This window comes from Typopeltis vanoorti, chromosome 22 (genome assembly GCF_054136105.1).
Source record: "Typopeltis vanoorti isolate ZY-2024b chromosome 22, IOZ_Tvanoo_1.0, whole genome shotgun sequence".
In the NCBI taxonomy this organism is placed as follows: domain Eukaryota; kingdom Metazoa; phylum Arthropoda; class Arachnida; order Uropygi; family Thelyphonidae; genus Typopeltis; species Typopeltis vanoorti.
In genome coordinates, this window is record NC_143570.1 from 95,870,263 (window position 1) to 95,894,875 (window position 24,613).

Here is a 24,613-nt window from a genome sequence, read left to right on the forward strand (position 1 = left end):
CATCCACCTTATATAAATCCTTTCGCCCATCAAACTGATTCCACACGTCCATGAATTCCACACCACACCATCTGCATAACCTGCGCATAATATCATTTGCGATTATGGCCCTCCTTCCAAACTCCTCTCTGTCATACTACAGCAGCAGACTCACCATTCTAACTCTGTCACTCTTTTCTTTCGCTACCTTTAACAATACTTTCAAGTCCTCTCTCATAAAAAATTTATCTCCTTTCAATTCATTCATACCCGCCAAAACTATCAATTCTTTCACCTTCTGTTTTTGTGCTCTAATACTCTCACTTACATCCTTAAATTTTGCACCCAGTAGGTACGATTTAGTTAAACTCCCATCTATCACTCCTCTTAATAACGAGTCACCATACAACACTCTGTCCTTCATTTCAGAAACTCTCCCACTCTTACGCTTATTTTTCCTTTCAAACACTTGTTTATTTACGTTAGCCGAATCACTGTGGAGAGAGTTTTTCAGGTGCTCTAATTGCCGCTGCGCATTTTGTATCACTGTGCGCAACCTAGCGATCTCACTTCTTACAAATAATTCCTCATTTTTTTTATCATTTAAACCATTTTCTCTCTCTGTATAGTTGCTCTCACTCTTTCTTTGATCACCGCTCTCATTGCCATCTTGTACATCGCGATTCCCTATCAAGCCACTATTTTCACTCACATTCTGGCTTTCTTCAACCATAACTGTTTCACAACCTGACACATACTTCAACTCCTCACTTTGCTACTATCACTTTCAATCCAAACTCCACCACTATCACTTTCAATCCAAACTCTAGCCTCATTCGGGAATGCATACATCCCACACACATCACATTGGACAAACTCTCTCACATTATAGTTTTTGAACAAAAGCATATTTTTGGATGCCATTCTCTTACGTCGCATTGGTGCCATATGCCAATCTATGAAATGTATCATTAAATACCAAATTAAATAAAACGGAATTCACACCAAAATCACACAGACACAACAAGCTACCAAAATTATACAATATTACATTATGATTTAAACCTGTATTCTAATTTTTACTCAGAATTACACTTAGCTTTTGGGAGCTCTCTGAAAACACTACAGACTGTGCAGCCCTCTAGCAAACACTTGATATGCATTTCCTTTGGCCAATGAATTTGCCACATTGTAGTACATAAGCAGATTGCTAAAACATGATCTTTCTTTAACAAACCCATGCTGTTCATCAAAGGGAATACTGCTATCATCAATTCATTTCTGAATGATAGCCTTGAGTAACCTTTCCTACACCTTAACCACATCTTGAAACATATGGATTCGCCTATAATTTGTAGCCTCAGTCATATTACCTCTTTATTATTATTATCACTGCGGACACCTCCACAGAGTTAGAAGATTCATCATGGGAGGTCCACATAATCATCATTCGCACAATATCTATCATACCTTTCTTTAAACTCATTCATCAGAGTATTCACAACAATCTCTGGTAATTGATTTCAGTCATTTACCATTCTCCAAGCAAAAGAAATCTAGCTCTAACACTATTTCACACTCTTATGTAACTTTTTGGGGTGACCCTTAGTTCTTTCTTTCTTCTTTCTCCACTCATCATGTATTGAAAAATTTCCTTTGTATCAATCTTGTAGAACCTCTTTATTACGTTTCTATCATGACGACCTGTTTTTTGCTTGTTAACTAAATTTTGCAACTCATAATTTCTACTTCTTCTTCTTCTTTCACTACGCATTATTCCCACTTCCTCTGCAGGGTCCACGTGTTACTTAGATGCGACTACTTGTTAGTACCACTCCCAACCGACCTGTCACCTAGTCTGCTGCTGGGGGGGGATATATTTTTGGCTGTATACGCGTATGTTCATGGGGCCGGTTTGCCTGCTTGTGGGATGAAAAACGCCAGATAAACTGATGGAAAAAACCCTACTGCCCACGCCCAAGACCGGCTAACTTGGCTACGGCTGAGGAAGATCCTCAAATTGCTCACGTCGTCGACGGGAATCGAGCCTGGGACACTCCTTCCACAGTCATATGGTTGCGAAGCTCAAAGCCACTAGGCTAACTGCGTGGACCCAACTCATAATTTCTACTCATACAGATTATTCCACAGACCTGTGAACATCTTGGTCATTCATTTCTGGAACTTCTTCAGAAGTATGAAGCGGCTCAATATGTGACAGTGTGGCACAGTGTATGAAGTAGTGCTGTTTTGCCTTTTTTTTTCCATTTCTTTGGCACATGTCGTGTTGTATGACTTGTTAAACTGGTATGCCATGGGTGCTATTAAATTCCTGAAGCATTCTTTTAAGACAAATGGTGATATGTCATCTAGCCTACTTAATTCCTCATATAATATACCTTCTGCACACTCACAATCATCCCTCCTCTGCCATACACATAAGACACTCACATATCTGGATTTGTGAGGACAAAATTTACAATTACATCCACTAACATCTTCCTCCCATAATAATTTTAATTCTATTTGCCACATGTCAAAATAATTCTCTAAGAGTTTTCTTGGCCTACAGCATGGAAATCTCCTCTTTCTATGTTGTAGCTCCCAGTTATCACCTAAGTTTCTCATAATTACTGGCCTTATAGTGCCACCTTTCTTTTCCTCAGAGAAATTCTTATATGACTTGGTTGTAGCCATTCATTTGAGAATTTAATGGTCACTTTTACCAACTGGAGAAAGATTAGATATGCCGTTTACAGTCATATCCATTGATGATATGATCAGATCTGAGACCCTCAATCCTTGTGTGCCCTCCATTACATGTTACCTAAGATAGTTGTCACTCAAGAACTCAAATTCATTTTCCTTATTCTCTGATGTTCTCTTTTTCCAATTAGTGGTGGATTACCCATTAGGTGCACTAGCCTTGGACCCAGGGCCTCGTCATCTCGAGGGGCCTCAAAAATTACATAGCAGAAAGATAATGTGCCTCTAAAAATTTAGTGAACATTTATATTTATTATTTATTTATGAAATGATTCTTTAAAGATACTTTTGACACTAGGATTATAAAATATATACACATTTACACAAGAATATTATTTAATTTGCCAAATATTTCAGTCTGAATATTACAGACCATCTTCAGGAAATAGTTTTAAATAAACAAGGTGGAATACGAACAATTGATCATTCACAAATAGAACGAGCTGTGTGATGTCATATCACTAAGCATTAAAAGAGTAAACTTTTTTTATCAGAGGCATGATTAAATTAAAGATATTAATTCAGAAATTCATGTAATAATCTTAAATAATATTAGGCTAATATAGGAAAAAAAAAAATGTGTTATCCTGATTAAACTTTCCCAAATATTTGATACAGATATACAGTCATTACGATTCAAGTTAGGACGTTGAAGTAAGGCCTCCACACTTTCTTTAAATAAACATTCAAATTTATAGTGACATCTGTGTAGGAGGAGAATCTTGGACCAAAGGATGTTGTGCTTGTTTCTATTCCATGCTGAGCTAATCCAGATTTCTCGGGTTTGTTGTGTTGAATGGATGATTGATGCTCTTGAATTCTTTTTTCTATAGAGCATCCTGTTTGTCCAAAGTAGGAAAGATTACAGTTACATGGAACTTGATACACACCAGGTAGAGACATAGTTGAGTGTTTATCTTTAGAAGATAGAAAATGAGTGGATAATTTGTTAATAGGTGTATAAGTGGCTGTTAAATCATATTTCTTCAGAATTCTTGAAATCGGTTCTGAAATCCCAGAAATGACACTTGATTTTTGCAACCTGACTTTCTTTTGCGAGGAAGAAGGTGTTCCATGGCATTCCATGCTCTGGCATGTTGTTTCTGGATCAAACTGAAAGCACCAACTTTCATCACCGGTGGCAGCTCTTTGCAGCACATCACGATCTTGATCAACTGCATGTATGAAATTTTGACAACATAAATTTGTTATTACAACATTAAAAAAAAAGTGGACAGCCTAAAGCATAAAGACAAAACTAGTGAAATATTTGGCCTTGTTTATGTGAGAAACCAATGCATCAGTGTCTGGTTCGATGGAAGAGGTTGCAATTCGTAGTGAGTTCTCAAGGATATTTTTCTCTGGGAAGATAGGTTTTATAAAAATCTAGCAAAGAGACATGATCAAATTTTTCTTTGAGTTGAATATCTGATTGCAACTCTATACGTTTGATTTGAAAATTCGAAGCTAATGTATTTATGTCGACTGAAAATGGAGTCACAAATATAGAAATTTCAGAAAAAATTGATAATTTTTTCTGAAATCTTGAAACCTATTCTCAAATTCCTGTATCAAAATGGAAATAAAGACAGCATATTTTTCACATCACATTATAATGTTAAAAGTTTAAGATCTTGTTGGGCCACATTACTAACAGTCCAGGCTCCGCAGGTTGGACACCCCTGGTGTTGGGAAGCAAATATGGGATCCAGAGTATAGGACTGGTGGGGATATTTTAGAGGAGGGAGGTGGAGGAGATGAAAGATCTGGGAGATGATGGTGAATAGGGACTCAAACTTTTGTGGAAGCTGTGCTAAAATTATGAGGACAATGTAAATTATGTGAATGATGTGGACAACGCTGATGTGTAGATGCAAGGATGTTTTGATTCCATTGTAGAAGGTTTTGATCAGGCTGCATATGGATTACTGTGTACAGATTTGGTCGCTTGGTTTTCTAAAGGATGATGAGATGTTGGAAAGTGTTCAGAGACAATTGACTAAGTTTGGTTTCAGATCCGTGGAATGTGGAATATGAAGACAGTTGGAGAGAATGCAAATTATAGAGCCTAATGGACAGAAGGAAAAAGGGAGACATGATTGAGATGTATAAGTTGGTAAGGGATAATTATCAGATCAACATGGATGAGATTTTTCATAGAATATTTGGAGATGGGGACAACAAGAGGCCATCCCTGGAAGCTGTATAGGGTGGGTGTGAGCAAGTGGATGAGGAGTAGAATTTTTGCATGGAGAGTGGTGGATGATTGAAATTCATTGCTTGAGAATGTGGTGAGTGTAGGGATAGTGAATATTTAAATCAAGGTATGATGAGCTGTGTGTGTGAAAATGGGATCTCCTGCAATTGATGATAATAATGGATGAAAGAGTGGGAAAGTAAGGTATTGAAAAAAATGGGAAAGGAGATATTAAAGTGGTGCTTATGAATGAAGAAGTGGGTAGTATGAGTGTAGAGCAGTGGTTCTTAGCCTATGTTCCCCAGAACACTTGTGTTCCATGAACTGGTCACAAGTGTTCTGCCAGCGAAAGAGATGTCACATGACACAGTTCTGAGTGTAATTGGCTATTTGATCCTAACAACTGAAGACTGCTATGCACCTTGACTTCTAAACCAATAGAATATCATATTGTTTGCTGTAGGGGAGGAGGAGAATCTATTTTACAGTCATTGTCATTTACAGTCTTTTACAGTCAGTGATGTGTGTTTGGTTTGTGTGTTGTGTAACATCGTTAATAGCGCACAATCCATTTTTAATGCATATTTGGCTTGTGGGTTGTCTACATCATAGTAGCACACAATGGATAAATTTATTATTAAATGAAAATGTGATTCTGAGGCAAATATTAATGATGTGGCAAGTACAACTGGAAGTAGTAGTAATGACGTTGCTGCAAATATGTAGTAAAATAAGAAAAATTAACAGACAGTATATTCGGATTAATATTTAAGTTGCAGTTTTACATGGACTAGTGAGGAAAAATGTCCTATTCCCCAATATTTTGTATGCAGGGAAAACTATCCAATAGCACAATGGTTCCTGCTAAGTTGAAATATGTGGAAAAACTGCATATCAGAAAAAAATACAGTAGCTATGTTTCCTTTGCTCCATAATAAAAATGTTGAGGGAATTATTTCTGTTATAACTGAACATTTAACAATATTGGAAGAAAAGATTTCAAGTTACTTTCCTTCCTTAAATACAAACAATTATGACTGGATACAAAATGCATTTGGCACAGTTAATACATCGAGTTGTGAATTTTCATTACAAGAAGAAGAACAATTAGCGACCTTGTCAGTAGATTGTACTCTAAAAATGAAATTCTCTGAAATAACTCTTGAGGAATTTTGGATTTTTGTCAAGCTGAATACCCAGCTCTCTCCACAAGGGTAGTGAAAATTTTGTTACCGTTTTCAGCATCATATTGTGTGAGCTTGGTTTCTCAATATTAACTAATATAAAAACTAAAAAGCATGAAAGACTTACTAATTTAGACAAAGACATGAGGGTAACTATAACACAATATTAGACCTGATATTGCTGAAATTTGCAAAAGCATACAAGCTCAAGTATCACATTAAAATAAGTTCAATTTTTGTAAAAGGCAAGTCCGTGCATTTATGATCCTAATGCTTTTGGTATTCCCCAAATTTTTATTATAATCAAAAGTGTTCCATGACTTCGAAAAGGTTAAGAATCACTGGTGTAGAGAATGAAAGAACAAGTGTGCAAGACAAATGGAGAAATGGGGGAGATTCAGTGGTCAGGGAACAGCATGAGAAAGGCAGATGCTTTAAGACTATGTGAATGCATGTGTAGACAAAAAAAGGGAAGGGGATGGAGTAGGATCTAGGCTAAACAGTCGGATTTGAAGAATGTAGTGAGATAAATAAAAAGAAATGGCTTGAGGAAAGTATGGAGAAGTCGCATCTAATAAGTGGTATCAATGAAATTTGTTATAGATCCAGAAATGAGCTGTTATGTTTGTATACAAATGCTTGAAGTACAATATATAAGAAACAAGGCAGATGAAATGATTGCATTGATTGAGTTTGTTCACCCAAAACTTGTTGGAATAAGTGAGATATAGTTGGATGAGGATAACATCCTGACAGGAATAGAGATGGAAGGGTATGGTGTATTTCATGAAGTTACAAAGGGTAAAAAGGGAGGCAGAGTGAAAGACGATAGAAAATGAGTTATGTCTGTTGGCGATATTGACGATAGAAAACGAGTTATGTCCATACAAGATAGAAATAGTGGCAGTGATTTTGAGACAGTACGGTATGAGATAGAGGTTAATGAAAGTCAGATGTTGTTATAGACCTGGTAATGTGGATAATGTGGATAATACTGACCAAGAAATGTATAAGCAAATTGGACTAGCAAATTGGAAAAGGGTGATCATTATGGGTGATTTTAATTAATGTAATACAGACTGGGAATGATGAAATAGCAACCAGAAGTAAAGAAAATGATTATCTTGAGTTTTGACAACTATCTCAGGCAGTATGTAATAGAGAGCACACTAGGATTGAGGGTCTTGGATTTGATAATCTCAAAAGAGGATGTTATTATAAATGAAGTGTCGAATCACCCTCCATTTGGTGAGAGTGGCCATGAAGTGATTACCTGGGTGGTCAGTATGAGGACCTCTGTAAGGAAAGGGTACATGTGGAATTACAAAGCTGGTGATTTTGAGTAACTCAGGAGAGAACTTGCAGGTGTAGCATTTAATGAGGAGTTAGGTAGAAAGGAGATCAATGCTGTTTGGGTGGTATTCAAGAAGTATATAGCAGATGCAATGTCTAAATCTATTCCAAAGATCAGAAGGTGAAATAAGGTAGGTGTGAAATAGATAATGAAGAGATTAAGCATGTGATACAGAAGAAGAAGAAGGCATTATGGAAGCAACACAAGATGATAACTGATAATTAAGGAATTGACAGCATACACTAGAAATATAAATTAAATAAACTTTAATATATACTTTCCGATATTTCGGCAAACGTCACGTTGCCATCTTCTTGGGAACTTAATAAAAAGACACGTGCACACAAGTACTACATAACAGCAAATGAGAACTGAAGCTAGTAAGCTAACATTTTCCTAAAGTCGTGATGGTGCCCCTTAGCAGGCTATATTGGTAGTTCTTGGCCTTTGGGCTGAAGTTCTTCTGATAAATGTTTCCCAAATTTGGGGCAGTCTCATGCATCCAAATTTGTTGACGTTTGGCATGTTCCTAAGGACTGAGGCTGATTCCATGAATAGTCTTTCATATTTGAACTTGCTGGGCTGTATTACTGTGGCTTTCTTCCATCTTATTCTGTGGCAAGTATCCAGAGCGTGATTTGCAAGCCCAGAGTGGTTGTACTGGTGAAATCGGATTAATCCTTGTGTTCTGAGATTCTGATATTTGCTGTCTTTGGCCAAACAGGCAGGACACTGCCTGTTTGGCCAAAGTAGGACAATTTACAGCTGCAAGGGACCTTGTATACACCAGGTAAGTCTAGTGGAAGTTGTTGGTCTTTAGTGGAGCAGATAAGGGATGCCAATTTTCTATGTGGTCTTTAACAAGTGGTCAAGTCATGTTTTTTTAAGATTTTGTTGATTTTTTCCGAGGTGCCTCAGATGTAGGGAATGGTGATGGATTTAGAGTAATCTTTTTTGTGAAGGGGAGGGGATGGCGGGTTGTGGATAACTGGGTTAAGTATTTGTTGGATTCTACTGGGGGGATAGCCATTGGCTGAGAAAGTGTCATGGATGTGATTTAGTTCAGTGGTTAGGGCTTGATCATTTGAACAGATTATTTTTGCCCTGTTGTATAGTGTTTTCACCACTCCATATTTTTGTGAGGTGGGGGGGATTGTTAGTGAATATATCTTCCTGTATGGGTGGGTTTTCTATAAACTGAGAAAATCAAGGTTCCATCGGGTTGGCGGGTGACTAGTGTGTCTAGGAAGGGGAGGTTATGGTTTTCCTTTTTTTCCAGGGTGAACTTGATTCTAGGGTGTTGGTTGTTTAAGCATGTTAGGAAGGAGAGGAATGAATCCAGGCCATGTGGCCAAATAGCGAACACATCATCAACGTAGCGAAGCCATATGGCAGGTTTTTGTGGGGCTGAGTTTAAGGCTTTCTCTTCAAAAGTCTCCATAAAGAAGTTGGCCAAGGGTGGGGAAAGTGGTGAACCCATGGCTGTCCCTTCTATCTGTTTGTAGAATTTTTCCTGCCAAATGAAATATCCTGAGTTCGTTGAAAACTGAAATAGGGCTGAGATATCGGGAGGAAATTTAGCTTGGATTAGCTCTAAGGTTTTTTGTGAGGGGGACATTTGTGAATAGGGAGGAGACGTCAAAACTGACCATTATGTCATTATGTTGGAGTGTAAGGTTTTCTATACTGGCTTTGAAGTGGGCTGAGTTTTTTATGTGTGATGGTGTGTTGCCAGTATAGTGTGAGAGCGCTTTGGCTAAATGCTTGGCTAGTTTGTAAGTGGGGGAATCAATGCCACCACTATGAGACGTAATGGCACATTTTCTTTATGTATTTTTGGGAGCCCATATATGCGGGGGGGGGGGGTCTAGAGTTATAGGGTTTCAGTCTGTTGGTAATCTCCACAGGCCAAGAAGTGACCTTCTTAAGGAGCCTATGGAGTTTTCTAATTTGAGAGTTGGTGGGATTGTATTCAATGGGGAGGTAAGTGGATCGATCTAATAGTAAAGCCTTGAGCTTACCTGTGTAGTCATTTAGATTGAGTACCACAGTGGCGTTCCCCTTATCCGCTTTGGTGATCACTATTTCTTTGTTTCTCTTCAATTCTTGTAGTGACTTGTATTCACTAATGGATATGTTGGATTTTGGTGGTTTTGCTTTTGTGAGAACACAGGCTACATCCAATCTAATCTCGTTGGCGATGTGGTTTGGAAGGTGGCGAATCCCGCATTCAATTTGGATCATTAATTCCTCGGCCGGTAATTTCTTAGGAGCAATGGCGAAGTTGTGACCACGTAACAGAGCGTTGAGTGCTTCAGGCTTCAAGATAACTGAAGAAAGGTTAACTACAGTATTGGTTTGTAGTTTAGGTTTGGACATGCTGAGTTCTTTATTAATTTTTCAAACTTGTTGATATGTCGTCTCTGTATCCGTTTGAATTCTTTATTAGCCAGCGTACATGAGAAGTCATGTAGGACTGACCAAAGCTCGTGATTAAGCATATGTGAAAGCTCATTTTCTAGCGCTAAAATAGCTCTGTTTACGTCGGCTAGGGAACTGCGTGTAGCGGTAATTTGCTCCCGAAGTAAAGCCTGGCTCACTCGGTTGTAGATACAGAGAGCTTTCTGTGAGATGAAGCGGTGTTTAAATTTTACACAGTTAGGAATGACTCGATTATCCCGGCAGCGTTTTAGGAATGCCAGATGGTTAAGTTATCTGAATAACTTTAGCTTCAGTTTGCCGTAATGGCGGGCCTTGCGTGAGAAGGAATCTCCGTGGATGATCATTATTCTTGTTCAGAGGCTTATACGCTGGTTAAACATGATAACTAATAATTAAGGAATTGACAGCGTACACTAGAAATATAAATTAAATAAACTTTAATATATACTTTCCGATATTTCGACAAACGTCACGTTGCCATCTTCTTGGGAACTTAATACAAAGACACGTGCACACAAGTACTGCACAGCAAATGAGAACTGAAGCTAGTAAACTAACATTTTCCTAAAGTCGTGATGGTGCCCCTTGCGGGCTATATTGGTAGTTCTTGGCCTTTGGGCTGAAGTTCTTCTGATAAATGTTTCCCAAATTTGGGGCAGTCTCATGCATCCAAATTTGTTAAGGTTTGGCATGTTCCTAATTCCACGAATAGTCTTTCATATTTGAACTTGCTGCGGTGTATTACTGTGGCTTTCTTCCATCTTATTCTGTGGCGAGTATCCAGAGCGTGGTCTGCAAGCCCAGAGTGGCTGTACTGGTGAAATCGGATGTAATCCTTGTGTTCTGAGATTTGATATTTGCTGTCCTGCCTGTTTGGCCAAAGTAGGACATAAACAGAACTATTTTAGCGCTAGAAAATGAGCTTTCACATATGCTTAATCATGAGCTTTGGTCAGTCCTACATGACGTCTCGTGTACGGCGGCTAATAAAGAATTCGAACGGATACGGAGCCGACATATCAACAATCCCATCACCTCCCCCCGCCCCACACACAACAATATGGAGTTATTAAGACACTATTCAACAGGGCAAAAATAATCTGTTCAAATGATCAAGCCCTAACCACTGAACTAATTCACATCTGTGATACTTTCTCAGCCAATGGCTACTCCCCCCCCCCAATAGAATCCAAAAAATACTTAACCCAGTTATCCACAACCCGCCATCCCCCTCCCCTTCACAAAAAAGATTACTCTAAATCCATCACCATAAAAAAAACATAACTTGATCACTTGTTACAGACCACATAGAAAATTGGCATCCCTTATCCGCTCCACTAAAGACCAACCACTTCCACTAGACCTACCTGGTGTATACCAGGTCCCTTGCAGCTGTAAAGTTTCCTACTTTGGCCAAACAGACAGGACAGCAAATATCAGAATCTCAGAACACAAGGATTACATCCGATTTCACCAGTACAGCCACTCTGGGCTTGCCACAGAATAAGATGGAAGAAAGCCACAGTAATACACTGCAGCAAGTTCAAATATGAAAGACTATTCATGGAATCAGCCTCAGTCCTTAGGAACATGCCAAACGTCAACAAATTTGGATGCATGAGACTGCCCCAAATTTGGGAAACATTTATCAGAAGAACTTCAGCCCAAAGGCCAAGAACTACCAATATAGCCCGCTAAGGGGCACCATCAGGACTTTAGGAAAGTGTTAGCTTACCAGCTTCAGTTCTTATTTGCTGTTATGTAGTACTTGTGTGCACATGTTTTTCTATTAAGTTCCCAAGAAGATGGCAACGTGATGTTTGCCGAAATATCGGAAAGTATATATATTAAAGTTTATTTAATTTATATTTCTAGTGTATGCCCTCAATTCCTTAATTATTAGTTTTCATGTTTAACCAGTGTATAAGCCTCTCAACAAGAACAACATAAGATGAGTGGTAAAAATAAGGATTACAAAGAATAGGCAAGGAGGGTGACTCAGTTGGTAAAATAACGTAAGTACAGTATGAGCAGCAATTAACTAATGAAGCCAAAAAAAGTAGGGATTTCTTTTGATAGGTAGCCTGCAAAAGAAAGAATGATTATGGAATTATTATTACGTGACACCTCCAGGGAGTCGAAGACTCATCGAGGGAGGGCTCCTACTCTACAAATCTCCATTCCACCAACTACAGCATACCTCATCATCTACACCAGTGCCATCTTCTGGTCACTACAACCACTAGTATTTTCACAGACAATCACAAACATCCATGCCCATGGTGAGATTCGAACCCACAGTGGATATGCTAACCATTTGGTCAACCAGACCAGCTGAGAACAACTGCTGTGAATGATATCTTTGGGATGTCTAATGAGAAGTTTATAAAGTTTTTTAATCCTTGTAAATGTGACATCATGGAGAGTTTGAGAGCAGTAGATTATGAAGGAAGAGAGACTGACTAAGTGAACAATAGGTATATAGGAAATTAAGCAAACTTGATATTATTAAGTCAGTGGGACTGGATGATATATTATATATAAATGTGCCAGGGAGTTGACATCTGTCTTGCCATATTTGTTTAATATGAGTCTTATATTGGGTCAAGTTCCAAAGAAGTGGAAGAATGGCAAAATTATGTTATTTCATAAGGGAGGTGATTCAACTCAAGCATCAAATTATAGACTAATCTGTGTGTCAGGTATTGTGGTTGAACTGGTGAGAATCAGGATCAAGAATTGGATTGATAGTAGTGTTATTCTTTGATGAACAGCATGGATTTGCTAAATGAAGGTCATTTTTTAGTAATGTACTTACTTAATAATAAGATTATGGCTTCATTGGACAAAGGAGATGAATACGCAGTAGTGTATTTTGATTTAGTGAAGACTTTTGTTAGATTATTACATGATAAGTTGATACCACTTGCCAGATGCATCTGCATTTCATCAATCTTATGCTTTCTACTGTGAAGGACTGCATAAGCATGCTATCTCTCTCATTATGGCAAACTCTCCATTATTTTCATCTTTCCTGCTGTTGTTACTTTTACTTCTCTCTCTCTCTCTCTCTCTCTCTCTCTTTCAATCTTATCTTCTGCTATTCTGTGCACATTTTCACATGTATTCTCAGTTGTCTACTGCTTTAATCTTTCAACTGAACATGCACTTCTGACACTCACTTTCATAGCATGTTTGCACACTCTCTCATCATTGTAGCTTTGAAACCAACGAACGTTTTCAAACCATATGTTCATGTTGTGCATCAATGTGCCTGAGACAAAGTTCAGTGGGAACATGTTCAAAGTGAGGTCTAGAGCGTCTTGTTCAAAAAGATTTCATGTAAAACTTACTATCTATCAGAGGAAAGAAAATGAAAAGTTCATACATGTAACTTCTTTCTGTAGGAAAAAAATACTATGTGCGACAAAGTGTCTTCATTGCAGGGCATGTGAGAAAAGGACTCTAATATTGAGCCAAATGGTAGAGATGAGACCTCAAAAAAGATTGAAACCGGTCTGGGTAGTGACCTCCTCATAATGTAAGGCAGTATTACATCTCCTAGGAGCTGTGTTTTACATTATGAGAAAATATCAAGGATAGTGAGGGATCTTGCTCCACCTTTGCTTCGAGCTGCCTTGGTGTTGTACTACCAGGTGTTCACTTATGCATAGATTCGTCGATAATTCTTCGGCATGAAACTCTTAGATCATAGTTTTTGATCTCAGAGTTTCGCATACTAGCTGTAAAATAATAAGGGATTTTTATCTCCTAATTTAATTGACTGTAATATTTGTTGAAAATTTGTTATGTAATAGTAGAATAGTGTGTTGAATGTATATGTTGGTGAATAGGGCATTGATGTCAAACTAAGATATCTTCCATGTTGAGTGTGAGATAAGGTTTACTCATATTAGTAAAGTTATGTGTCTGTTCTTTATAATTATTATTTTACAGTATCTCCAAAGAGTCTGGGGACTCGTTGCAGGAGATCCAAATCATTCATCATGCACACAAATCTTATCATAGCTCTCCTTGAATTCCTTCACCATCAGGGAACTCACAACCAGTTCTGGCAATCCATTGCACTCACACCATTCTCCATGCAAAAAATCTGGTCCACACACCCCTGCTAACCACACTCTTACACAAATTTCATGGATGGTCCCTAGTATGCTGACTATTTGTCATATATTGAAAAGAGTTTCACTTGCATCAATTTTATAAAACCCTTTTAATATCTTAATTTCTATCATATCCTCTCTTTTCCGCCTATCAACTAAACTTTGTACCCCACAAACCTTCAGCCTATCCTTGTAGGGGTATTCCACAGACCTGTTACCATCTTGGTTACTCATTTCTGAATCCTTTTGACCATCTCCTAGTCCTCAAGAAATCCAGGTGACCAAATCTGTGTTCTTAATATAGGGGAGAGCTTAGATTTTAATTTAGCCAAATAATAAGTAGACTGTCTATACTATCTACAGTAGAGCAGAGTGGAATGTTGTGTTTATTCACTTTGGGTAAACTCAGGACTGTACTTATGCACAGGTGCATGAGGCTCTAGCTGGGTGGACCCTGAAAAATTAAGGCCAATTTAAGGGGCCTCCTGGTGCACTCTACTGCCTTGGGCCCCGCCCACCTTGGGAAAAGTGTAAGTACAGCCCTGGGTAAACCACATATTCTAGAATTGTGGTAGTAGTAATTTTTTAATAATATCAGTTGATAAGGAGGTTACTTATCTAAGTAAATCCTAATTTATATTTTATTGTGTTTAGTAAGGTCATAATCATTTCCTTCATACATATAGGCTTCTTCCAACAGTGGTGCACCCAGAGGGGGGGAAAGGGGCCCGGGCAACCCCCAAAGAAAAGGAAAAAACACTAGAAAAATTTCCAAAAATCTTTTCCTAATTAAAATTCATTTTTTTTATTTATGTTGTATCGTGTCTTCTATTTCTATACTACTTATGAATTAGCGATCACTGCAGATGCTCAGTCATAGGTCGCATGTGATGCATAGTGTGTATTCGCAAATCGTCTACTCATCTGCCCCCCCCAAGGTTAAATCCTGAGTGCGCCACTCTCTTCCAGTAACAATTTCAAATTCATTTTTCCTAACTGCCATTTTTAACGAATACATTTCATTTCTTTTATCAGTTTTGGTAAATAAGAATATCATTGATATTCTTATTTACTAAATTTTTTCATATTTCAGATTACTAAGCAGTGGTTCAACATTATTTTTAATGTTATCTATTTCTATCAGCACTAATGGTTAGAATTTGTTTCAAACTTTTTTTTTTTTTTAATGTGAGAAATAATGACATCTAAAGCATTTAGAATGATACCACAAAATGGAGGCATTTGCTTATAGTGATTGTTCACTTTTGCTTTAAATCAGCTGAGTTGACAGCGTGTCTCTTCAACTAATTTAGAATTATAGATTGTTTAAATTATTTACTAATTTTTCAGAGATTGATATTCACCTTAAACTGTTTTTCTTTTGTTTATTACTTTTGGTGAACAGAATTATCACATTTTGCCAGTTTCTGTTTTATAAGCTTGTTACAGTATATTATTATTATTATTATTATTATTCAAGACATACAGGAGGAAAGTACATCAAGGGAGGCATATGTCAATCATGCCAGATGTCATATCTTCTCTTAAACTCTATTCTCGTCACCTACTTTATTCCATTTCTGCTTGGCCATTTTTTTTTCCTGAATACACTTTTGTACTTCATCATTCCACCACTGTCTTTCCCTATCCAACTTAGTATTTCTTTTGTCTGGCTCAACATCTCTTTCCCAATATTATGGATTCTTTCCATTTTGTTTTCCCATTATCCATTTCCTGTTGGTTTATTTTCAGCAGTCTCCATTGGTTTCCATTCTATACAATACTGGATACGAAGAACTGAGGATATGTAATTTGCAGAGCCTCATGGATAGAAGGAGTGAAGATATGATTTAGATATATATGTTGTAAGGAGTTGTTACCAGATTAATATGGAAGAGGTTTTTATCATTATTATTATTATTCAGTAATAATAATAAATAATAATGAAAAAATTTCGTAGAATGCAAGAGACAGGAGGTAAAAGGGGCCATAATTAAACTGTATAAGGAATTGTGAGTAGGGTAGACAAGAGCAGTTTTTGTATAGAAATGGATAGTTAATTGAATGCATTGCCTGAGAGTAGCAAGTTCAGAAATAGTGAATGAGTTTGACGTGATTTGATCAGATATATGTGCGATATAATAAATTTAGTTTAATCCTTTATCCAAGTGTGAGCAAACAAAGTTTGCACTTGAAAGTATCTTCAGGACTGGGGTAAAGTGGTACAACACCAAGGCGACTCCTTGCAAAGGTGGAGTAAGATACCAACACTCCTATTTCAGTATCTCCCATAATGCAAAACACATCTCCTTGTGGATATGTCTAATGTTATGCATTAAGGGAAGGGCCACAACTCAGACTAGTTTCAACCTTTATTGAGGTCTCTTCAGTGGGAGCCAGGCCCAAGTGGAGATACTAGGCAGAAGCATTAGCAGGTCATCTCTACCTATAGGAGTTGCCAAATGGTGTGCCACCCTTTTTTAATAAATTACTCTGGATTTAAAGAAAGATGTTGAAAGTTTATTTTTTACTTGGTTAGAGTATAATAAATTTAGTTTAATCCTTTATCCAAGTTTGGCAACTCCTATAGGTAGAGATGACCTGCTAATGCTTCTGCCTGGTATCTCCACTTGGGCCTGGCTCCCACTGAAGAGACCTCAATAAAGGTCGAAACTAGTCTGGGTTGTGGCCCTTCCCTTAATGCATAACATTAGACATATCCACAAGGAGATGTGTTTTGCATTATGGGAGATACTGAGATAGGAGTGTTGGTAGCTTGCTCCACCTTTGCAAGGAGTTCCCTGGTGTTGTATTACCTTACCCCAGTCCTGAAGATACTTTCAGGCATAAAGGATTAAACTAAATTTATTATACTCTAACCAAGTGAAAAATAAACTTTCAATATGTGTGATAGTAGGACCTCCCATGGTGAGTGTTTTGACTTCATGCTGGACTGGACTGATGATGATGATAATATTAAATGCTATTCAAGTTATTTACTCCTTACAGTAATTGTGAACCAGCAATATGTTAAATCAGTGGTGCCTGACTTTTTTTTCATGTTCATCACATATAATTAAATATCAAATTATTTATTTTCATAAAAGAGAGATGTAATTTTTTATATGAATGAATATCAAAGATGGTATATGTTGCAATAAAAATTAAATTATATTTGTGTGCATAAATATAAAAACTTCATACATTTCAATTTATAATATTTTACAATTTCTCTTTTTTAACTGAAACAAAAATGAAATTTATATAGTTCATCTCATAGTTGTGCCACCATATTTTCATCTGAAATATGGGAATTTTTTAGTGTGTGTGCGTCAAATTAAAATTATATATGTCAATTATAAAATTCCTATATTTTGGATCAAAATATGAGAGTTTTTCAAGTGTTACAAATGTGAACTTCGAGTGTCACAAATATCGACTTTTTGACACAAAGTTCAAATTTTTTATCAAATTCTTGGCCTTTTTGTCTCATGTGGCTAGCATTGGGATTGGACAACAGGATGTTAAATATTTAAATTTATCAATGAAAGCACTCGTATGTTTAAATGCAGCTGGGTTTCATTACTATACTTGCTTTTTAATTTCAGATATATCCCAGGCATGAATGAATTTTCTAAGATTGCTCAATTTCAAACTATTAATTATGGATCTTACTGGTTGGGAAACACGTATTATTCTACGACCAGACCAGCAAATTGCTTTGTGCTGAATTCTTTATGGGCGGGTAAAGAATTTTATCATGTGTTAAAGAGAAAAAAAGCTGGTAAGTTTCATAATAAATGTAAATTTCTTACCAAATGTTTTAACTCTGAAAAAAATATCTTTAAAATTAACTTTTGTTTAATTTTTTTTGTATTATCATCAGCAGTAGTAGTCTTCGGTGGAGCCATAGAGTTTATTGCAAGAGCTTTATATCAACATTCTCGTAGACAGGCTTATACATTGGTTATGCATTTCTAAATCATTTAGGGAATTGAACAACGTAGATCCGAATATAAATTAAATTATACTTTAATAAATATTTCTGATATTTCAGCAACGTCACGTTGCCATTTTCAAAAGGAAGTTACAAAAAGGCACATGCATGCAAGCACTACAACACAGTAACTGAGAATGAAGATATGAAGCTATCGTTCTCCTAGAAGTCCTGATGGTGCCCTCTAGCGGGTTAAGTAGGCGTTCTTGGCCATTGGGCTGAAGGTCTGCTGATGTAGGCCTCCCAAATTTGGGGCAGTCGCATACAACCAAATTTGTTGAGGTTTGGAGAGTTTCTTAGGGCTGAGACTGATTCCATAAATAGTCTTTCGAATTTGTATTTGCTACGGTGCATTACTGTAGCTTTCTTCCACCGTATTCTGTCACGTGTATCCAGAGCATGGTCTGCAAGACCAGAATGGCTGTACTTGTGAAACCGGATGTAGTCCTTGTATTCAGAAATTCTGATATTCGCTGTCCTGCCTATTTGGCCAAAGTACAACAGTTTACAACTGCAAGGGACCTGGTATACACCAGGTAGGTCTAGGCGAAGTGGTTGGTCTTTGGCAGAGTGGATAAGGGATGCCAATTTTCTGTAAGGCCTGTAACAGGAGGTGAGGTCATGTTTTTTTAAAATTTTGGTAATTTTTTCTGAGGTGCTTCGGATGTAGGGAATGGTGATGGATTTAGAGTAATTTTTGTTGTGGAGGGGGGACTGTGGTTTGTAGGTATCTGCCTGTATGGGTGAGTTTTCTATAAACTGAGAAAACCAAGGTTCCATCAGGTTGGCGGGTGACTAGTGTGTCTAGGAAAGGCAGGCTGTTGTTTTCCTCTTTTTCCAGGGTAAACTTGATTCTGGCATGTTGGTTGTTTAAGTGTGTAAGGAGAGGAGTGTTTCAGAGCCATGTGGCCAAATAGCAAACACATCATCAACGTAGCAAAGCCATATGGTAGGTTTTTGTGGGGCAGAGGCTAAGGCTTTTTCTTCAAAGGTCTCCATAAAGAAATTGGCCAAGGGTGGGGAGAGTGGTGAACCCATGGCTGTCCCTTCTATTTGTTTGTAGAATTTTCCCTGCCAAACGAAATAGCTTGAGTTCGTTGTGAACTGAAATAGGGCTGAGATATCGGGAGAAAATTTAGCTTGGATTAGCTCTAAATTTCCTTGAGTGGGACATTTGTGAATAAGGAGGAGACATCAAAGCTGACCATTATGTCAGTATGTTAGAGTGTAAGGTTTCTATGCTGGTTTTGAAGTGGGCTGAGTTTTTTTATGTGTGATGGTGTGTTGCCAGTATAGTGTGTGAGCTCTTTAGCCAAATGTTTAGCTAATTTGTATGTGGGGGAATCAGTGCCATCCATTATGGGACGTAATGGCACATTTTCTTTATGTATTTTTGGGAGTCTGTAAATATGGGGGGGGGGGGTATAGAGTTAAACAGCTTTAATCTGTTGGTAACTTCTACAGGCCAAAAAGTGACTTTCTTAAGGAGTCTGTGAAGTTTTCTGATTTGTGAGTTGGTGGGATTGTAATTGATAGGGAGGTAAGTAGCCCGATCTAATCGAAGAGCATTAAGCTTACCTTTGTAGTCCTTTTCATTAAGTACTACAGTTGCATTTCCCTTATCTGCTTTGGTGATAACTAGTTCTTTATTATTCCTTATTTCCTTTAGAGCTTTAAATTCCTTGTTGGATATGTTGGTAGTTTTTGGTGGTCTTGCTTTGGAAAGGACACAAGCTACATCCAGTCTCACACTGTTGGCGATTTGATGTTGAAGGTTTTATATCAACAATCACCAATTCTTTAATAACATTCATTTATTCTATTTTATGCATATTATGTATGAGATATAAACAAATCAAAAGTTATTAAATTGATCAGCAAATTCCAGAAAGAAATTAAAATTCAACATACAGTAGAACAAGTTAAGAATTTTACTTAGTTCAGAGTTGAGATTGATACTCTTGGAACTAACAGGGATATAATACAAAGATTGACAAAAGCAGATACTGCTTTCAGAAAATTATATTTTCAGTATTAAACTGCCAGGAATATATCACTGACATGAGGTTGGTATGTGGTTGACATGAGCTGTTAAAAAAAGATAAGTATTTCAATTACATAGAAAGTATTTTATTATATTTGTTTCATTACTAATACTAGTTTTTAAGTTTGCACTATTGAAATCGATGGTGTTTTTTGTATGATTAGTGTGCTTTTTTTTCTTATAAAATTGTTGTCTCTGTATTGTATCCAATGCAACCTTATTTATCATGGCAACTTCCTGGTCTAACATGTTGTTGCCCAATGCCACTACCATTTAGATTACATTATTAAAAGTATATTTGAGTATTTTGAAGCTTCCATGACATCTACATATGATTTAAAAATGTGGCAGATGAGGGACAGTAATGTATACGTGTGCATGAAATGTAGACAGTGAGAAGCACTGGAGACATAAGTAGTTTGATTTCCAGATTCTGCATCAACAGAGATAGGGCTTTGGAAATGGATGAGTCAATTTATGGATAGTCTTGTCTTGGAGGGTGAAGAAAATGTGAAAAGGGGTATACAATGTGGATTTACCTTGAAGAGTATGGCAGAGGGAGATGTTTTATCTGATGGTAATGATTGTGTGTGTGTGTGTGTGTGTGTGTGTGTGTGTGTGTGTGTGTGTGTGTGTAAATGTCAGTTGAAAGCAGGATGTGTGGAGAGAGAGAAACTGAACTGCTATAAATGGAGATGCAAAGAGAGTGAGTTGAAGAGGATGAATGAAGAGATTAGGAGGCCGGAGAGCTTGGCTAATGTGAAGTGAATGAGAGTAAGTGTGAGAGAAAGGCATGAGATAGCAAGAGAGAGAGAAAGAGAGAAGAAGGGCAGAAAATGGAAGAGACAGGGAAAGAGATGAAAGTGAAGAAAGTGCATGTGGGAGTAAGGGACAGAGAAAGGAGAGGGGGGGAAGAGAGATTGGAAACAGAATGGGTCCGGGATGCCAGTGAGAAAATAATGAAGCTGTTTGGAGTGTCATATTTGTAGAGTGGATAATGTAGAGGAAATGATAGTTGGTACAGATGACCTAAGAGGTAGTGTGAATCGTATAGCAAGAAATTTGAAATTGATGTTAGGAAGTGTGTCAGAGGGAAGATAGTGAGTGTTGTCTCTGTATAATAATACAAAGTGGAGGAGAAGTTCAGTGATAATGAATGAGATGATAGCGAGAATGTGAAGGAAGAGTGGGTTATAATATATGGAGCAAGGAGTACATTTGAGGACAGAAGAGAGCTGTATGCAAGTGATGGATTCCATTTAAAGACAGGATGCAGGCATTTGGTGAGACTTTTTTTTTGTGCAAGTTAGTGTGTTAGGGCAGGTAAACTTGAATCGCAAGAGTGGAACATAGTATGGATGGCCTAATGTGGAGATAGCATCTTTAGAAATGAGAGGATGCACACTATATTGCAGAGCTACATGAAATATGTGAAGATTAATAATAGTCATATGAATACTGGAAATGCACTGATTTTTCTTATACATTGCTAGGAGCATTGGGAATAAAGGAAATGAGTTTGTGGCATTGGTTCTCTCTCTCTCTCTCTCTCTCTCTCTCTCTCTTCCCCCCCCCCTCTCTCCAAAGACTATTGGTATGAGTTAAACTTGGCTAAGTGAAGACGATGTTTCAACAGGGATAGAAATTGAACGGTTTAGCATATTTTGCAGGATAGGAATGATAAACATGGTGGTGGAGTATTAAAGATAAGAGATGAAATGTACCTACTCAGGGTGGAGAATCACAGCAGGAATAACACTAATGAAGTTGAGAGTATATGGCATGAGATAGACATTTATAAGAGAAGATTACGGTATTAGAAAAAAGAGAGAATGTTGCTCTACGGAAGGGAGTATATATATATAGAGATGTGCAGGAAAGATTTAAACAAATTGGCTCGGTAAGTGAAAAGTGAGTGATCATTATAAGGGACTTCAACTATAGCAACATAAACTGGAAAGACAAGGCAACATACAATAATATTTTTTTTGTATATCTTGAGGGACAATGTCGTAGGCAGCATGTGATGGACAGAACATTATTATTATTATTATTATTATTATTATTATTATTATTATTATTATTCAGGCCTGCATGGAGTCAAAAGACTCATCGTGGGAGGTCCTTCCTAAGAAACACAAAGTCTATCATACCACTCCTTAAATTCATTGACCGTTCTCGCTCCCATCACTCCATCAGGCAATGCATTCCACGGTTCAACCACCCGCCACGCAAAGAAACCACTCCTCACCCTCTTGCTCACAGTTTCCTTTCGTAAATTCCAGGGATGGCCTCTTGTCATCACTCATTCCCGCTGTTCAACCAAGCGAAAGAACTCCCCAGTGTCAACCCTGTAACCACCTCTGAACAGGTTAAAAGTCTCAATCATATCACCTCTCCTTCTTCTATCCACCAAACTCTGCAGTCCACATTCCCTCAGCCGATCCTCATAACTATCCTTGTACAGTCCTGAAACCATCTTTGTATCCTTTCCACAGCTAATTTATCCCCTTCAAATCCTGGGGACCAAATCTGGACAGTAGTCCAAGTGTGGTCTGATCAGAGACTTATATAACGGAATGATAACCCTTTTATCTCTGCAGGTCAGTGTCCTTCTCATAATTGCAGCAATCCTCTGTGTTACCTTCACCACCTTTGCAATATGTCCCCTAAACTTCAGGTTTCTCTCAATCATCAACCCCAGATCTCTTGTCTCCCCTACTTCCTCCAGTATAACTCCTCCCATAGAGTATTAAGCATCCCATCGATGTTTCCCAAACCTCAAGACCTTACATTTTTCTGCATTAAACTGAAATCCCCATTCATTTACCCATCTATCTAGCTTATGTAAATCCTCTTGCAGGGCTACCACATCTGCACTATTACTAATAATCCTTCCCAGTTTCGCATCATCTGCAAACAACTGAATATCCCCTTGCAATCCACTGGCAATGTCATTGATATAAAGGTTAAACAATATAGGTCCTAATACTGAGCCCTGTGTGACCCCACTTCTAACCCTCTGCCTCCTTGAAACTGCTCCACCATACACAACTCTCTGATACCTATCAGACAGCCAATCCAGAATCCAGTTGACCAATCTGACATCCAGACCCATGTGCTGCAACTAAAATATCAGCTTATCATGTGGCACCCTGTCAAATGCCTTCGCTACATCTCCTTTCCCTCATCTAATGTTCTTGTAACTTTATTATAAAAGGCTAGCATATTGCTAAAACAAGAGCACCCTTTCACAAATCCATGTTGACTCTCACAGATAACATTACCCTCTTCTGCCCAATGCTGTATACGGTCCTTCACTACTTTCTCCAAGATCTTAACAACTACTGATGACACACAGACTGGCCTATAATTAGACACTTCCAATCTGTTACCACCCTTATGCAATGGTACTATCTTACCTTCCTTCCATTCCCTGGGTATCTTTCCCGCAGCCAGACTTTCATTGAAAAGCCAGGTCAAGGGCACTGTCAGTTCCCTAGCACATTCTCTCAAAACTCGTGGTGAAATACCATACCAGCACAGCTTTACTGACATCCAGAGTACTCAGTATCTGAAACGCACTCTCCTCTTGTATCTCTAAGCCTCGAACCAGCCCTATCCCTCTAGCATTAAAACTGACTCCTCTAGGTTGAAATACTCCAATAAAGTGTTCATTGAACAATTCCACTATGTCCTCTGCATCAGTCACTCTATTCCCATTTTTATCCTACAATATCATTCTTCCACAGTCATTTCTCCTCCTACTGGCCACATAGCTAAAAAATTCCATAGGATTTTCTTTGGATCATAGGGCCAATCTCCTCTCATATTCCAGTTTTGTCTTCCTTACCATACTAGTCACTCTTCTCGCCTGTGTCTTATATTCTTCATGCATCTTCTCTTCACCTGTCTCCTTATATCTCTTCCATAGCCTCTTTTTCGCATGCAATTCCTGTTTAATATTGTTTGTCATTCACTTTACTCCAAATTGTGTCCTCTTCTTCACTCGCAGTATACAACTTAACATTGCTGCTAACAAATATTCTTTCACAATTTCCCACGCACTAATGATATCCTGGCCTTCCAATTCCTCCCTCCATGAAACTTCCTGAAGTTGACTTCTAAGACTATTATAATTATCTGCCTTATAATTCCACATACGTTCCCATCTCTTTGAAATTCTGCATGTCTATTCATTTTCTAAGTTAAAACCATAACTCTCTATATAAATATATATAATAATAAACTCTCTCCAACTGGTGGGAGAGATGTTAACTCAGTTATTATCAACTCTTCTGATGCTATAATCCAAAACTCTCGAACCTCTTGTTCCCTCTGTTACATGTTGCCTAAGACATTTGCCCCTCAACAATTCTAGAAATTCCATTCCCCTATTGCTACATGCATCTTCCTCTCTCCAATTTATACTACTGTAGTTAAAATCTCCCATAACAATCATTCTTCTTGCACTTGCCAAACTTAGCTGTCTAAACATCTCCTGGTCCCCATCCTCTGTGCTCCTG

The 24,613-nt window shown here is 37.8% G+C and overlaps 1 protein-coding gene across 2 annotated transcripts in view; it reads left to right on the forward strand.

Annotated features, from left to right (window-relative positions):
• The window catches only part of LOC150094577 (epithelial sodium channel subunit gamma-like), a 391,842-nt gene that overhangs the window by 40,864 nt on the left and 326,365 nt on the right, over positions 1-24,613 (forward strand). For both annotated transcript variants that reach the window (XM_090412252.1, XM_090412253.1), the window contains one exon: positions 17,655-17,830. In XM_090412252.1, the coding sequence (XP_090268378.1) occupies positions 17,655-17,830 (176 nt within the window). The remainder of the gene's footprint in view (positions 1-17,654; positions 17,831-24,613) is intronic.